The following is an 18,385-nucleotide window of genomic DNA, read 5'->3' on the forward strand; positions in this document are numbered from 1 at the left end:
TCCTTCACAAAGACAAATCTACTCTTCCTAAGTTAAAACATTAGTATTGTGTTGTTTAAAAATTAATATGAACTTGTTTTCTTTGCATTATTCCAGATCTGAAAACACTGCATCTTTTTTGTTATTTTGAGCAGTTGTCATTTTCTGCAAATAAATGCTCTAAATGACGATATTTTTATTTGAAATTTGGGAGAAATGTTGTCAGTAGTTTATAGAATAAAACAAAAAATTTAATTTTACTCAAACACATACCAATAAATAGTAAAACCAGAGAAACTAATAATTTTGAAGTGGTCTCTTAATTTTTTCCAGAGCTGTATATAAAAATAGAAGAAAATAATAATAAAAATAATAATGATAATAATGAATAAATAAATTAAATTAAATTTAAAAAAGGAAAAAGAATATACTACTACTGGCTACTCAGAGATTAATGACAAAAAACGTGTGACTTCACCTTAATGCTGCATTATACTGTATATATACAGTATATATACTGCAGGCTGGGGCCGCCTGCAGGTGGCTGTGACGTTCTGTGACGTTCATCGGTACACGTCAACTGCGATGACGGCTGCTGTGATTGGCTGTCGTGTGTCACGTGTTTTATTCTGAAGATGGCGTCTCCAAATGGAGGTAAATTCTAATTCCTTCCCTGCTCTGCTGTTGTATAAACTGTAACATTACACATGTTTAACGAGGTTAAACTGTCAGCGACTCCTCTGCTGTCTTACACGAACACCCCGAGACGACAGGTTACACATGTTAGCGTTGTATTCTCACTGTTTGTAGATGTTTCTGTTCGGTAGAAGCCTTCACTAGCTCGCAGTGTGTGTAGTAGAGAGAGGAGACAGCTTGAGCCATCAGTTCAGTTTGACCCACAGAGATCACACTGTACCTACAAACAGAGCTGACCTGCTGGTCTATATACAGGATAAATCTCCTCTATGTATTGTGGATATTACACTCACAGTGTTTTGTTTCACAACATGGTGATTAGTTGTGGGTTTTACTTAAAACTAAACCATTAAAGCTCTGTTATATTTCACATCATACTGTGTTTCCTTCAACCCATGCAGTTGTCAATAGTACTACTACTACTAATAATAATAATAATAATAATAATAGTACTACTACTACTGATAATAATAATAATAATAACAATAATAATAGTACTACTACTAATAATAATAATAATAATCATAATCATAATAATATTACTACTACTACAAATAATATTAATAGTAGTACTACTACTGATAATAATAATAGTACTACTAATAATAATAATAATAGTACTAATAATAATAATAGTACTACTACTACTGATAATAATAATAAAAGTACTAATAATAATAGTACGACTAATAATAATAATACTAATAGTACTACTAATAATAATAATAATAATACTAATAGTACTACTACTAATAATAATAATAATAATAGTACTTCTACTAATAATAATAATAATAAAAGTACTACTAATAATACTAATAGTACTACTACTACTGATAATAATAATAATAGTACTAATAATAATAATAATAATAGTACTACTACTACTGATAATAATAATAGTACTAATAATAATAATAATAATAGTACTACTACTAATAATAATAATAGTACTAATAATAATAATAATAGTACTACTACTACTAATAATAATAATAATAGTACTACTACTAATAATGATAATAGTACTAATAATAATAATAATAATAGTACTACTGATAACAATAATATAATACGACATATTGTTGAATTTATAATGTGTAGAATATGTATTTTAACGTATAACTCGGTATTTATATACTTTTTCTTCCGTGATGATGATGTCACTATCATACATGTTGTATATAATAGGTTTTTTATGTGTTAATGCATAGATTGTGTGGCTAAGTTTTGTATATACATGACATATAACTTACAGTAATACAAAACATGTATTGAATATGTTGAAATGTAATGTTGTATAGTTTGCATGAACGTGTCAATTTATTTTTTATGTCAGATCAAACACACAAACATTGTATGTTATGTTGATATAAGGTATAATTTGTACTTTTTACAGTAACCGTTAAAGCTCTGTTATATATGACATCATACTGTGTTTCCCTCAAGCCATGCAGTTGTCTAACCATGGTGACAAACCAAATAATGTAATAATAATATTAATATTAATATTAATAGTACTACTGATAACAATAATATAATACGACATATTGTTGAATTTATAATGTGTAAAATATGTATGTTAACGTATAACTCAGTATTATTTACATACTTTGTCTTCCATGATGATGATGTCACTTTCATACTTTGTATATAAAAAAAGTATGTGTTTATGCAAAGTTTGTGTGTTTAAGTTTTGTATATATACATGACATAACTTACAATAATACAAAACATGTTTATATAAGGTATAATTTGTACTTTTTACAACAACCCCTGAACGTTTTCTTCATAAAAGGCACTACATTGTTTGTTGTTTTAAATTGTAGTTGGGGTCAGAGGTTAAAGACAGTACTGGGACAATTTGCAATATGTAATATAAGGCCAGCTCTATTGTTTAAACCCTAGTAGTGGGCAATATGACCATATATATATTAGGGAGGTAAGAAAATATTGAATATTACACTATACATTTTTAATAGTTTACATGCAAAGATGAACTCAGTCAATGCTTTATTTAATTTGCAAAGAGATGCACCCTCTCAGTGTATGTGCCCTCTCAAAGTCATGCTATGATGTCAGATGTTACAGCGACTAATGAATGCCAATGCAGATCCCACTGTTCAGATTGCATAAAAAAGTCACCTTTATTACTCAGATTTTATGCAAATGGTCATGGTGGTGTGTTCTTTATACTATGATAATTTACCTAAAATAAGATTTAAAAAAAAATTGAAATATATCGCCTTGCTTACAGTATTTGAATACATCGCAATATATTTAATCGTAACACCTGCATCATGATACGTATTGTAGCTCACATATTGTATTGTCAAAACAATATAAAAAAATGTCTATTGTATATATTTTTCTATATAATTTCTATCGCAATACAGGCTAGGCCTGTATTTATTTCTCTATAATTTCACTTAAAACTGTTAATGTTAATTTTGCACTCAAGTTCTTAAAATGAGAACTTGTCAGGTATTTAATTCACACATGAGTATACAAAAATAAGCTTTACCATGTGGTTATTTCATATAGACTATTTATTTATTGAATTACCAGAAAGCATGCTATATTGTGATATATATCGTTATCAAGATATGAAATTGCCTATATCGTGATAGAAGGTTTTGGCCATATCGCCCAGACCTAAACCCTAGTAGTTACATTTTGACATTTTTATCTTGATTCCCTCACTTTTGTTGTTCAGAGGTTTATATGCAACAAAAAATGTACACACAGTACTTAAAGTAAAACCACCGAAGTGTTCATCTCTGCTTGCCTTTTTATTCTTTCTGAAACTCTGTCATTACATTATTGACAAATATGCAATATATACATTTTCCATAAAAAAAAAACAAGTGCATTTTATGTTGTGCTAGGTGACGATTTTGAGAGCTCTTTGCTGAGTTTTGAGAAGTTGGACAGAGCGTCACCAGACCTGTGGCCGGAGCAGTGTAAGTTCACATTCTCCCTGCTCTTGTGTAATTAGTCGCTATGGAGTTGTGTGTTTTATGCTGCTATAATCTTGTTTGTCCTGTAATCTCTCATACAGTGCCCGGAGTTGCAGAATTTGCTGCATCTTGTAAAAATGTGAGTTAGATTCACTGTGGCTCACTTTGATTTACAAACTAGATAATTAAATAGGCTTGACACACTGTGATATATAGGCCTGATCTATAAACCGTGTTGTCTGAGACCTTTGTTGTGTCTTACATCACAGCCCATCAATAATTCGCCCCCCAAATGGATGGCCGAGCTGGAGAGTGAGGACATTGAAATGTTAAAAGGTAATGTACGAAACAGTAGCAATGTTGTTATTTTTGTAACGTTTTCAGTTGGTGTTGAACAGGAAGATTTTGGACAGAAATAGTCTCAACATATAATCCTGTCAAACGGGATAACATTTTACACGTAGTAGCTAAGAGCTTTCATTATGGGTCTTGTTATCCTTCTGTAGAGCTGGGAAGTCTGACCACAGCCAACCTGATGGAGAAGGTCAAAGGACTTCAGAACCTCGCCTACCAGCTGGGCTTAGAGGAGTGTAAGTACATGAACAACACACACCTTTAAAACGTGAAAATACACAGATGTAAGTTAGTCACATGTTACCACTAGATGGTGCTCATAGCCTATCTGTAGTGGATTTCACAGCATCCTTGTGTGCTTTCACTTTCAAAACCCAGACCTCACATAGGTTTCTATGTTTTTATCCAAAGACAGAATACGAATTATAACTTTCCCATTTAGAATCACCTCTCCATTCCTGGCTGATATAAATTGACTTTGAGAGGTCTTGAAATACTGGATTTAGGTCAATCTTGTTAAAATAGATAAGGTAAGAAACGAGGGCATGCCCACAAGAGCCCACACAACAAGTGCTCAAGCATTTGATTGATGCGAAATCTAGCTTTTAATCCATTCTCTATCTCCGCTGCCTCCATTGTCATAATCCGTGTGGATTAGAGAGAGATGTAGCTAAGTGCTCTAAGAGAAAAATGGGTATTTATTCCTCCAGTGAAAAAGCACACGAGCAATGAAGAATTGTGGTATAGTCCTCCTCTTAATGGGATGGAAGATATAAATAAATGTACATAGATGGGGTTTTTTTCCAAGTCAGTTGCATTCAACCAACATGTGTGGATGTAGCAAAGTGATGGGATGTAGACAGTGAGACAGTTTAAATGTTGCACCGCGGCCTGCTTGTAATGAGCACACTGCTTTGTAAAACTAGATAAAGACTTCCTGAACTTATGGATCAAATTATGCCAAACTAGGGCTGTCAGTCGATTAAAATATTTAATCGCATGATTGTCCATGATTAATTGCAAATTAATCGAACATTTTTTGTCTGTTCAAAATGTACCTTAAAAGTATTTAATACTCTTATCAACATGCGAGTGGACAAATATGCTTGCTTTATGCAAATGTATGTATATATTTATTATTGGAAATCAATTAACAACACAAACAATGACAAATATTGTCCAGAAACCCTCACAGGTACTGCATTTAGCATAAACAATATGCTCAAATTATAACATGACAAACTTAAGCCCAACGGGCAACAACAGCTGTCAGTGTGTCAGTTTGCTGACTTGACTATGACTTGCCCCAAAACTGCAAAGTATTATCATAAAGTGGGCATGTCTGTAAAGGGGAGACTCGTGGGTACCCATAGAACCCATTTTCATTCACATACCTTGAGGTCAGAGGTCAAGGGACCCCTTTGAAATTGGCCATGACAGTTTTTTCTCGCCAAAATTTAGCGCAAGTTTGGAGCGTTATTTAACCTCCTTTGCGACAAGCTAGTATGTGTCAATATGAGTCTAGTATGACATGGTTGGTACCAATGGATTCCTTAGGTTTTTTAGTTTCATATAATGCCAGTATCTTCACCTTAGCTTTAAAACTGAGCCCGCTATAGCCTCCGAAAAATCGATTGCATTAATGTGTTTAAGAAATTAGTGCCGTTCAAACGAATTTGCGTTATAATCGCGTTAACTTTGACAGCCCTATGCCAAACACAAATAATGAAATTTGAGAGATGCATAAGGAGAAACTCTTTAATTATCTAAAGAGATCATCAGATTGTAGGCAAAGAGGGAGTTGACTTCAGAGTGACTGAAATGTTTTCAGTGGTATAATGCACAAATATCCAAATGGACATACTACAGGAATCCCAAAAGAAAGCCTAGATAAGAGTAACTACGTATTAACAGGCTATAGATTGTGTAGCATGTGTTGTATTTGCAAGTCGCAGATTCATTTAGTTGTAAAAGTGTCTAATCTCCCTGACTCCCCCCTAAACCCGCAGCGGCATGTAATCTGGCTGGTATAAAGATGTTAGCTGTCACAGGTGCAGGCCTGCAGGCTTTGCAATCATGTCATGTGCCTCGGGATGACGGGACACAATGATGGTTATTATTGGTGTCGGAGCAGCCCTGTAATGGGTGCCTGTTTAATGCTCTCTGGTTTAATTTTCTCCTTTTCCCGGCTGTCAGGGGAGGCCTTGTAAATCTCAGCTACTTTTTCATCATGTTTGTGCACTCTTCAGTACCCGTAAACGAGACTCCGCAGAGCGAGGGCGATGGGGACAGGATTTACTGCCCCTCCCCCTTCAACATGTGGACCATTAAAAGAGGAAACTGGTTAATGGGCAGAGCACAATCAAGCAGTGAAAACTCCCCTACTGCAGTGAGAAGGCAAGGGGACCTGGACCAAACATTATTACAAGAACACCATTCCCCTTTACGCCTAGAAAACACCCAAGCAGTACTCGTGTTGTGCTTTTTCTTTCACTTTCTGTTCACATACTGCTGCATACTCATGTTTGTACATATGTATTAACATGGATGTGAAAGGGGGGGGATGTTACACTCCCTTAATCCCTCACCTCCCACGCCCCCTCCTCCACCAGCACCCCCAATAATGGCTGGTGTGATGCTGGCCCTGTCTAGTCCCAGAGGGGCTTGACGCGTGCCTCTTCCTCAGGCCACAGCTGTTACTCCACCCCATGATGAATGCCCCTGTCGTGGGCCGCTGAGCACGGGCATCAAGCCCCGAGTCTCTGGGGAACGCTGAGGACTCTGATAAGTGCTGTTATTGGAGGTAATTGAAAGCTGAGTGTTCCTTTGGGATGCGCTGGAGGGCCTCGGCTACGGAGACGCAAACTGCTGGAGCTGGTGATGGTGCTCTATCACACTTGTGGGCTCAAGGCCACTGAACACCGTTTAACACGTCTTAAGACGTGCTGTTAATTATGACGTATTTCTACTGTAGACTCTGCTTGTTGACAAATTGAAACCAATCACAGAGAATTACAAAAATTTGACTGACAAGCGAACTACAGTGCTTGTACAGCTGAGGAATTCTGATCATGTGATTATATTTCCAGGGTGGTGCTTTTAGGAGATATTTACACAGAGTCCACGGGCCAGTTCTCAAAATGTCACTTGGTGGAATTTGTAGAAAAAAGTATGTCATTAAAATTTATGAGAGTTTAGGTGAACTGTGTCCTTGACGGACTCACAACGGGAGTTGGATAAAAGCAGTGGGCAACCTCTGGGTCTGAGAAGTGAAGCCAATGCAGATGTACGTCCTTAAACTTGCATTCTTTCTAACAGCCAGCAGGGGGCGACTCCTCTGGTTGCAAAAAGAAGTCTGATTGTAGAGAAGTCAATGAGAAAATGACCCTACTTCTCACTTGATTTATTACCCCAGTAAACATTGTAAACATGAGTTCATGGTCTCAATCGCTAGTTTCAAGTCTTCTTCAATACAGCATGATGTTCATTTAGTAAATTATGATCCCATTTAGAGTCAAATAGACCATAAAGCAGGGGATGCTTTAGGATGTGGCTACCTTGTGATTGACAGGTCGCTACTACGGTGTTTCCGTCTTAGAACTTTAACCCTTTCACAGTGTGTTTTCAGTTCAAAGGTTTATTTTGGTCGCCTAAAAATGTCTTATTCAGCGTTTGGTTGTACTTAGCTCCGCCCTCTCGTGTTACTTCTGGTTGCAAAAAAACCAAGATGGCGAAGGCCAAAATGCCGAATTCAAGGCTTCAAAACGGTAGTCCACAAACCAATGGGGGACGTCACGGTGACTACGTCCACTTCTTATAGACAGTCAATAGAAAAAAGCAACAAAAAATGAAATCAAACACATTATAGTAAAAAAACAAATTAAAACCTAAAATCAAATTTTAAAAAATTGTATCTAGGCCATGGACTAATGTATGAATCTTGTGAATTCATATGAATTCTTAGTTATTTTCACCCACACATTAGGAAAAATGTGTAACTTAACTTTTAAAAGACAACATGCAGGTGCTGTCCCCTTATTACAGTGATCGAAAACTTTGCTATCTAGGTAAAAACAGTGTCACTCAGTGCATTGTGGGTGTAGGACCACCTGTTGTAGCCCTACAGAGCACCTCTCCTCCGCCGTGACGCCACCCGGCGTAGACCCAGGCTGACCCCTGTTGCGTCTGCCTGTGTGAAGGTGAGACTGAAGGTCGCCCTGCCCTGACAGCTCCTAATGGGCCCGCATTCACCAGCCCCGCCGCCTCCTCCTCCTCACCCTCAGGATCAATCTCCGGCCTATTAGAAGCGTGCCGCTGCTGAATATGATTGCATTCACTGGGCCCCACTGGTGCTAATGTGCCTCCATCAATCCATCGGGCGCCGCTGACCGCGGGGCGGGCGGTTATGAAGTGCCTGAGCTGACAGCCGCTGAATGAGGAACAGGGGATGCCTCCCCACCACCTCCTCTTCACCTCTACTACTCCACTGTGCTCGTCTTTGCACCTCTCGCCCGTGTCTCCGTGGGCTCGTAGTTGCGACGAACGGCATTGTGGACCGTCTTTTTGACGGCAACGCCTTCTTTGTGAGGAGATTGAAAGAAGCCTCAAGAATTGTTCAGTTTTTGAAGCTCATCTTATTATCCTAGTGTGGTTAGCTCTCTCAAATTGGCTCCCATAGAAATATCTTTTTAATTATTGGGCGTGCTGTTTCATAATAGTGCTGCTACTATAGCGACGGCCCATTGTTGGAAAATCTTTAGCAGTTCCACACACATTTTACAACAGGATGACACAAGCGTAGCAGGTTGCAGCTGTATCTGATAGAGCCTGTCCATATCTCAAGCAGGATCAGTGTCGGAGCTGTGTGAATCAGAGGCAGGCAAGAGCTTAACACACACACATTCACACACACACACACATTCACACACACCGCTCCTCAGTTCTGCCTGCCTGCCGCCTCCCTGAGCAGATCGGAAATGACACCTCATTTCCATAAAGGCATTAGGAATTCATTGGATTTTCTTTCCCAGCTAATCATAGTGCGGGTGTAAAACCTTTTAGGCTTTTTAATGAATGATTTTTGACTGATTGCCTATTAATAAGGACACCTCTTGAACAGGCATAGGCTGGGGCAGGGGTTGGGAGGTGCAGATGTGTTTGTTTTGGTGTGTGAATGTGTGTGTGTGTGCGTCAGCCAGGCGAAAATGCATTGGAGAGGGAGGAGGAGGAGAGGGAGGAGGCGAGGAGGGGTGGGCGCTCTCGGTTGGGACATAAAGAGGAACCAGTGGCTCCCCTGGGAAATCACAGCTCGTGTCTGCATCTTAAATATCCCTGTGAAGTATCAATAAGTGGGTAATTGAATTTTGAACACAAACATGAGCGTCAGGTGTATGTGTTGCAAGACGGGAGGGGTGGGGGGGGTGCTGTGTGGGGCTGAATGTGTGTGTTTCTTTGCTTGTGTGTGTCATCTCCTCTGCGTCTCCCTTGTCCCCCCCGGGGAGGAGGGCGGTGAAAGAGGATGTTAAATCCATTAAATAAAGCTTACAGCCCGTAATAGCTGAGCAGCACTCGGCGATGGGCAGTGGGGGTCAGATAAGTCCTCTTAACTCTTAATGAAAGTGAATTGGGGCAGTCAGGGCCGGGGTCCAGGACTCCAGTTAACCCAGGTGGTCATCTGTCTTTGGAGCTAACGGGTCCAGCGGCTCACCGGGAGCGTGCCATCGAGAGAGGCAGCCAGGGGTGGGGGTTGCGGTGGTGGTGGGGGTGCGGTGGGGGGGGGGGTGCGGTGGGGGGGGGCGAAGCGATGATTACTCTCGTTTTATACACAGGGGAGTCGTGGTGGGGGCTGGGAGTGGGCTGTGACAATGACACCCAGATCACTCACCGTAAACGAGGGGAAAGTAAGATGTTACACCGCCGCCTTTTCCTCTCGCATTTACATTTTAGCCACCTGGGATTCTCCAAATGAAAATGATGCAGAAACATTTTCGGTTGCACCGCACAGTTTCCTACAGTGTAGTTTTGCTTTTTAAATTTGGGGGGAAAAGGGCAACATTTTAAATAGCCTCAGGGCATATTTAGCTGTTTGCAGATATAGGTTAATCTCCATTGTTGCAATGTGCCATAGCGGCATTAATCAGGGCAAAATCTACAGCCGGAGGATTATGGGCTGATGTGGGAGCTGTTATCTGCTCCATACTGGCCTCTATGTGAACCTCAGCTCTCATTCTGATGATAACCTGGCTACGCTCTGCTTGTTTACATATTGTGTCTATTTATGGGTAAAATTAATTTCAAATTGCTTTGATGAAAATGGATTGCAATGTATCTAATATGGGTCAAATTATTGTATACAGTAGGATGTGGCTGTGATGGTCGACTGTGATGGAATCTTAGACCCGATGTAGGGCTGAATGATAATTAGATAGCAACAAATCAACAGGGCAAGGAGAAGGCCCACAGGATCCATAAGGTGTCATTTAGTATGGATGGCAGTGGTAACAACATGCTGATTAACTTAGTGCAAAATTAGTAATTGACCTTTCTAATCAACTAAACAAATCTCTAAGTCCCACTAATCAGTATTGATCTGCTCTGTTGTATGACAAAGCCTGTAATGTGTGTGTGTGTATATTGGTGAGTGTGCAAGTGTGTGGGCGTGTGTTTTTGAGGCTTTCTAACTTTATCTATTTATGTACAACTTAGATCAAATTCACTATCACTTGTGGCAAAAACAAGTTATTTATAAATATTTTGAAAAATAAAATAACTTAATAAAAACAGAAGCCTGATGTTTTCGGGTTGTATGTCCGTCCGTATGTTCTTCCGTGTTTCTGTCCCATTCCTGTGAACGCGATATCTCAGGAACGCCTTCAAATTTGGCACAAATGTCCACTTGGACTCAAGGATGAATTGAATAGATTTTAGTGGTCAAAGGTCAAGGTCACTGTGACCTCACATTCTGGTTTCTTTACTCTTCTATGACCGGAAACTGAAGATCTTTGTGTTGTGGACAAAACAAGACATTTGAGGACGTCATCTTGGGCTTTGGGAAACACTGACATTTTTCACGTTCAGGTTCTCGTTCAAGAATGGAACACTTGTGAGGTCACAAATGTGAACGCAGGAATGGCTTGAGGAAATTTCTTCAAATTTGGCACTACAGCAGCCCTATTTGGCACAAACATCCACCTGGACTCAAGGATGAACTGAATAGATTTTGTTGGTCAAAGGTCACTGTGACCTCACAAAACACGGCTTTAGGCCATAACTCAAGAATTCATATGCTAATTATAACAATTTCACACAAATGTCTAATAGAATAATAGGATGAAGTGATGACATTTTGGACAGACATGGGTGTAAACTGCAATTTGACTGGTTTGCGGAGGCATACAACCGTGAGGCGGTAATTCTAGTTTACCAAGAAATTTCCTATAGAATTCCATTTGGACATTTTTAATACATGTTAGCATAGGCCTGTTAAACAGAAGACATTTTGACTTGTCACAGGTGTAAATGATAAAATGAATGATGGCTGAATTCCATTTAGCTGTTTCAGTTTCACGGTTCTGGTATTACATGCTGGCTCACGGTCACACTAGCCAAGTTTCCATCAAAATGTAGCACAAATTATAAATGAATAATCAGTAACAATAACAATCATCCCGATCCCACAAAAGAAGGTGGATGAATGTGGGGCTGTAACTAATGATTATTTTCATTGTTGATTAATCTGTTGAGTCTATTTTCTCAATTAATCGATTAGTTTGGTCAATAAAATGTCGATCAGTGTTTCCCAAAGCCAAAGACGACGTCCTCAAATGTCGTGTTTTGTCCACAACTCAAAGATAATCCGTTTACTGTCATAAAGGAGTAAAGAAACCGTGAAATATTCACATTTAAGACGCTGGAAACAGAATTTTTACTCTTTTTTTTTCTTAAAAAGATCGATAATCAAAATAGTTAGCAATCAATGTAATAGTTGACAGCTAATTGGTTAATCGATCAATCGTTGCAGCTCTAGATGAATGCATTGTAAGTTTGGCGCCTCGAGATAAACAGCTGGTGACAATAATTCTCGAGTTGGGTGTCATTAAACCATTGCAGAAGAGTGTCAGTCAAACGAAAAAGAAAACGTGATGAAAATATGGCATTTATGTTGTGTTCATGTATTAATTTGAGAAAGGTTACAGTCTCCTCATCGCTCCACACAGATCTGATGTTTTCGTCTCAGTGCTCACATGCTTCATGTACATTATGATTTATTCGCTAAATCTGTTTCCACTGCACTTTGACGCAATTAGCCTTTATTGATACACAAACTATCCACCTCAGCCAAACCACTTTTTTGTGATATTTCGAGGTATATTAGTGCATAAATTTAAAATGCACTTAATAAAGGGTGGATTGAAACGCACTAATGGCTAACTGGGACACTTGAATAGAACGGAGCTATGGTTAGTGTTATTAGTAATACCTGTGCTTTTCTATGACTTGTGAAAAAGGCCCGTTGTAGCTCTTCCAGTGGTGCCACTATGTATGCTTTTAGTTAGAGTTCATCTTGTGTTGCATTCTTCCCCACCTTTCATATTCTGTTATAACTTGCGGACCACTTTTCCCCCATATTTCCTTTTTATAAGAAGAGAGCCACACATCATAAATCGAGCTCTGATTTATGTTTAATGGGCTCTTTAATGCGATGATATCAGTGATATTTCTATCGGAGCAGGGGGAGGCTGAACTGAACTGTAATTAATAAGACGCTCAGTGGGGCGAGGGGTCTCAGGAGGTGTGGCACAGCCATCCTTGATCTGTTTTACAGTTTGGGCTCGTCAAGAGATGGAGAAAGTGATAACGAGAGAGAGAAAGAGAAGCATGACACCTTAAAAATACCCTACTTTGCCGTTCCTCGTGTAACTGCTCCTAATAAGAAAGTGACATCAGCGCACTTGCGGCTTTAGGGTCATCCCAATGTAATTGCTTTCCCCCGCCTGATTTTGATGGCTTCATTTCAATCTGAAGCACCCTATGCATGTTCAGGGGTCCCCTGATGACTTTGTTTAGGGTGATTTGAAGAGACAGCAAAGTGCAAAATGAATCCATCCCATTCCAATTAGCATCATCTTTAACCTAATGAGGGACACCTCAAGGTGACGTGGCCCCCACGCCCAGATGCACCATTATCATTCCACACTGGGCAACTCATCTAAATTACTAACTGGCCCGGCTTTTTCATTAGCCGCTGTGGGCGTGGGAGGCGGAGGAGGTGGAGGGGGGGCCTTCACACCAGCAGCACACGGGCAGACAGCAGCCGGCTGAGATCCTGATCATATTCCTCTTGCAGGCGTCATGAAGGTGGATGACTTTCTGCTAAATGCCCATTTGAAACCCGTCCTCTCTCTGCTGCTCTGTAGTCTCATATTTGCGTGATGTACAACGTTAGTTAGAAACTGAATAGAGTCGTTGATGTGATCTTTGCAGCTCATAAAAACTGTAGTGCACCTGAGACTCTGATCTTCTTCTTATCTTTAACAAAGAGTAATTACTGTACCTGGATGGTGCGTCTCCAGGGTTTATAAGGATGCTGCAGGAGAGTCCCTACAGTCTCCATTGAGACACAAGGGTTTGTCTTTGACAGAAAAGCCTCAGCAATGATGGCTCTCCCAGTGAAGACCAGTTTCACAAAGGGTCTATAAACGGCAGGGACAACTCTGTTATAGGACTGTCTGTGGCACAGAGTTTAACAATTTGAACAGGGTGTTTTACTTGCATCACAGATGTCTCTGGGACTCTACAAGGTGTAAGAAAACAAGTAGAGCTGGGATTATTGGTACATTGATTTACAGGGGTTGGTGATATAGTCTCTGAAAGAAAAAAATCTCTAGCCGGTATGGAAGTTATAGCATTTTATTGTAATACAAAATCCAAGATGATATCTAGTCTCATCTCATGTAGGTTACAGGGTCAGCCAGAGGTGTGGACTCGAGTCACATGACTTGGACTAGAGTCAGACTCGAGTCACAAATTTGACGACTTAAGACTCATTTTGACAAAATCCCAAAAGACTTGCAACTTGACTTGGACTTTAACACAGATGTCTCGTGACTTCACTTGGACTTGAGCCTTTTGACTTGAAAATACTTGATACCCCCCCCCCCCCCCCAGCCCAAAGTTGAAAAGTATGTTATTAGAAGGACCAATATGTATTTACTGTAATAAATCATACAATGACCATTATAAGTCATCAGAGATTAAGGAAACATGCTGAATTGGAATACTTGCTGCTCCAACAACAATGCTACATCCGGTATGTTCTCCTTTGAAATTTCCTTTTCTGGTCCAGAACGTCTGTTTTTGTTTTGGATCTGTGAGATCCCCTCCACTGCCCATTTCAACAGCCTGTTGCCACATATGAAACAAATTGGCATGCAGGCACAGCCTTCTGCAGCCATGGAAGCAAGCAGACAAACTGGAACAACAGAGATAACTTTAATGTAAGATTCTACCGACCTGCAAAGCCTCGGCACGTCTCTCTGTGGTCCGTGTGCCGCTGGGTTATCAAGGCAGCGAGTATTTGAGACACACAGCGGGGGAAGTGATTCGTTACTGCTGGCCAGAGGCTAGAAGGTAACCCCTCAAATTACCAAAATTGCTCCTTTTTAAAAAGTGTGCCACAAATCTGTTAATTTCCCTTCATTTCCTAAATTAACTAACATTAGGGCTATTCATTCCCAGCAAGTTGACACCTAATTCCACTCCACTTTGTTTGAACAGATCTGACAGCAACCAATCAAGTTAATGAAGAGCACATTATGACTTGTTTAGGACTCGAAACTCAAAGTTTAAGACTCGGGACTTGCCTGTCTCGACTTGGGACTTGAGGGCAAAGACTTGAGACTTGCAAAACAATGACTTGGTCCCACTTCTTGTGTCGACTATATCTCAAACCTCCAACTATATCTTCAAGCATCATCTTCCTGAGGAGGCAAAATACTTGAAAAAAAGGAAGATACTAAACATCTCTGAGAACAGTTGTATCCAGAGTACCTAAAGTGGTGGTTCCCAATCTAGACTTTAGACTTATGTCCTTTTTTTAGAAGTGTACGTTTTAAACAAAGACAAAAATGTCTACTCATGACTGCTTCTCACCGAGCAAAGCAATACAGTGCTGTGGACAGGGATCGCAGAAAAAGTTATTTTAGCCACCTAAAAGAAAGGCTCGCCGGAAAAAATGTATATCTATTTAAGTGTACACTAGATTTAGAATAGTTTCACTGCTTTATCTTGCCGTCAGGCAGCCCTTTCCTTCTCCTTTCCGACGGGGAACTGAACTGAAAGTGAAACTTATCTATATCTCTCTCCAAAGCCAGCAGGCTCAGATGACAAAAACAGTATAGATATGTGTCACTTTCAGTTCAGGTCGCTGCCAGAAAATATTCTAAATATAGTGTACACTTAAACGGATCTAGATTTTTTTTAAGGTTGGCCTTTCTTTTAAATGGCTAAACATGTTTTGCTGCCATCCCCGTCCATAGCACTGTATTGCTTTGCTTCGATGCCGGTGCCTCTGTCTGTTTCCCGATTGCTGGGGGAACGCTGAACGCCATCTACTGTAAGTAATACACCTACTATGGATAAGTACCTCATACAACCCCACTTAAAAACAACCGAACTATCCCTTTAACCTATGAGTGATTTTCACCTCTCAGATTGTTTAATTTGAACATTTTTTTTAGTTTGGAGGAATAAAATTATCCAGAATTTCAAGATGATTACAGAGAAGTCAACATAAATTAGTGTAGCAGCATATGTTTTGCATTAAACATCTAATGACCTCTCAGATTTATCTTCCAACCCCTTTGGTTGGGAAACCACCGGCCTAAAGGGTTAATTGTAATAACCATACTTAGTCTTTGTTACTGCTCAGATGAATGTTGCCGTTTTGCCTTTTAAAGTGGTTCCCTTATTCTTATTTTGCTGTATTTGTCACTTATTTTTATACATGGCCATATTCCATAATCATAAGTTGAGGTTAATAGAGACATTTTGCCTCCATTCTCACTCATCTCGCATCCACACGAACACACACTTTCATGCATGCGTAGCTCTGAGTACTTGTGCCTCACTACATTGAGACAGCAATCAAGCAAATCACAAGACTCTTTGGTAGCTACGCTTCCATCTTATGTTGTATTCCATGTCCTGAATGAACAGATGTTTGTATAAATTACATCCCAGTGTGACACTCTAGATATTAAATACATGCTTTGCATTACTAAACAACAGTTCTGAGGTGGTTAGAGCTGCAGGCAAATGTTGTGGAAGACTGACTGATTTTACCAACTTATGAAGGATTGTCGGAAGGGTGTAAAGAACGCCAGAGTTTTGGTCTCTTACAAATATAATAATGAAATGAAAGGTCTCCTAACCTGAACATTGGTTTATATTAAATATGTGATATATCTTCTTGTCTTCCAGCCAGGGAAATGACCAGGGGGAAGTTCCTGAACATCTTGGAGAGGCCCAAGAAGTGACATGTTTTTCCGCAAGTAACAAGAAATTTGGGGACTGCAAGGTGAATCTGATCTATGCGTTTACCAATATGCTCTGAACATGTTCAGACCTTCACAACAAAAGTTCAAAGACTTTTCACTCAAACCATTAATTGGAGCAAAAATGCTCTCTCACACAGCCGAGGTCTCCTCTCAGTGCACCTGTTGTCTTCTTAGATAGCCTTTACATATACGGAAAAACTTTTAGGATGATTTATTACTTCTCGCTGAATTTCTCTGTCGCTTGTAGACCTGCCTTGATTAAAGGTTCCTTATTTATTCTTATTTCTATTTTGAACATGATTTACATTTTTTTTGCAATTTGTGAAGTTGTATATTAAAGCTTTAAAATGAAAAGATGATTGCCTTTTATTTAAAGTCTCCTTGAGCCGCTAACTTTTTTTTTTTTTTTTTAGAAACTGTTGAACATTTAATTAGGGCAGTAACTTCATGCCTCGCACCTCTCTGGTTGTGGACATGTTAAGGATCTCCGACATAAGAGTGCTTTCCCGGCTACCAGGGCATGTTTTCCATTTAATGAGCATTGGAAGCCGGGGTCCCCTACACAAAACATTGCGTAAAAATAATATTGCTCATTGTCGTCGCCTTTAATGAGAGCTGACATAATTACTAGGACCATTTCTTTTCTAATTAGCACACTTCAGCGTTGTCGGAGCTAGCGGCCGGGCAAAAAGGGAATCAGACAGGCATGCCGAATGGGAAACAAAAAGAAGTCCATCCGCCATAATTAGGTGAGACAATGCCTCGGACTGTTCTCGGCTGGAGATGTCGCTGGGGCTCTGGCCGCTCACTCCCAACAGGTTACACTTCTCCCCGGGCCGCTAATAAGCCCCTAATTGTATTTCCGATTCACACGGACAGAGGCCGCCATTGCCTCAGTGGCTTCACCCCCTGCGTCCTCTCACGCGGACCCTGGCTAACCTCTCCTTAAAAAAAAATTATTATATATACAGTTCTGTAGGTTTCAGAGAGAGTGACTTCCTCAGTGCGTGTCCTGGGACAGGAAGAGAGGACTTTGTGGAGCCTTCAACACTTTCTTGTGTGGACCACTTAGTGGAAACTAACAGGGATTCAAATAAAGAATACAGCTTGCAGAAAAGATGAAGGCCAGAAAGCATGTTCAATTTTAGATGTCTTCAAATACTGTAATTTGGAGTTTGTTTGTTTCTTAAATAGGCTATAAGAGCACAATAAGTGATCCAAATACAAACACTAGCCTCCCCAAATCATATCTATAACCTGTAACTGCCAAATTGTAAAATACAATATGAGCCTTCAAAAAACAAAATGTTTTCTGATCCAGTTAGTGCTCTGAAGGCAACACTGTTACAACAATCAGGATACATTTTCATATTAATGAGCATTGATTTGCTAAAATTCTCATACCACTTTCTAATAAGGTACCCTTTATAAAGTGTTTCTAAGTTGTAGTCTAACTAGTGGCTTTATTATTGGTTAATAAAGCATCAATGATATTTTGTAGATCAATAATAAGCCATTGATAAGTTAACGTTTGGGTTGCCAAGTGGTGTAAAATTCCTCTTCCACCATGACACTTGCTTTGCCCTCTGAAAAAGAGTTAGAGCATGTGGACCAACATCCATTTAATAACAGACCTCATAAAGAATAATTATTAATTTTATGAATTACTTATTAACATGTATTACTGCAGACGTGATAACTTATTAGAAAGTGAAAACCCCCTCAGTACTTAATGCATTTATAACTGCATTGTTACCACCAGGTAGAAAGGATAAACAACAACAAACTTGGCAACCCAAATGTTGATTGGGTTGTAAAACCATTACTTACAACTTACCG

The 18,385-nt window shown here is 39.5% G+C and overlaps 1 protein-coding gene across 1 annotated transcript; it reads left to right on the plus strand.

Annotated features, from left to right (window-relative positions):
* The first annotated feature begins 535 nt into the window (after positions 1–535).
* Positions 536–16,900, plus strand: lin52 (lin-52 DREAM MuvB core complex component). The gene is made up of 6 exons (XM_074660885.1): positions 536–633; positions 3,564–3,638; positions 3,737–3,774; positions 3,905–3,971; positions 4,142–4,225; positions 16,470–16,900. The coding sequence occupies exons 1-6, from the start codon at positions 615–617 to the stop codon at positions 16,523–16,525; spliced, it is 339 nt and encodes a 112-aa protein (XP_074516986.1). The 5' UTR covers positions 536–614; the 3' UTR covers positions 16,526–16,900.
* Positions 16,901–18,385: the final 1,485 nt, after the last annotated feature.

The sequence above is a fragment of the Sebastes fasciatus genome, chromosome 15, assembly GCF_043250625.1.
Source record: "Sebastes fasciatus isolate fSebFas1 chromosome 15, fSebFas1.pri, whole genome shotgun sequence".
Classification (NCBI taxonomy): Eukaryota; Metazoa; Chordata; class Actinopteri; order Perciformes; family Sebastidae; genus Sebastes; species Sebastes fasciatus.

Coding starts and splice junctions, on each gene's coding strand:
- lin52 (XM_074660885.1), top strand. Junction 3,775..3,904: donor TTGCTGCATCTTGTAAAAAT/GTGAGTTAGATT, acceptor CTTACATCACAG/CCCATCAATAATTCGCCCCC. Junction 3,972..4,141: donor GGACATTGAAATGTTAAAAG/GTAATGTACGAA, acceptor ATCCTTCTGTAG/AGCTGGGAAGTCTGACCACA.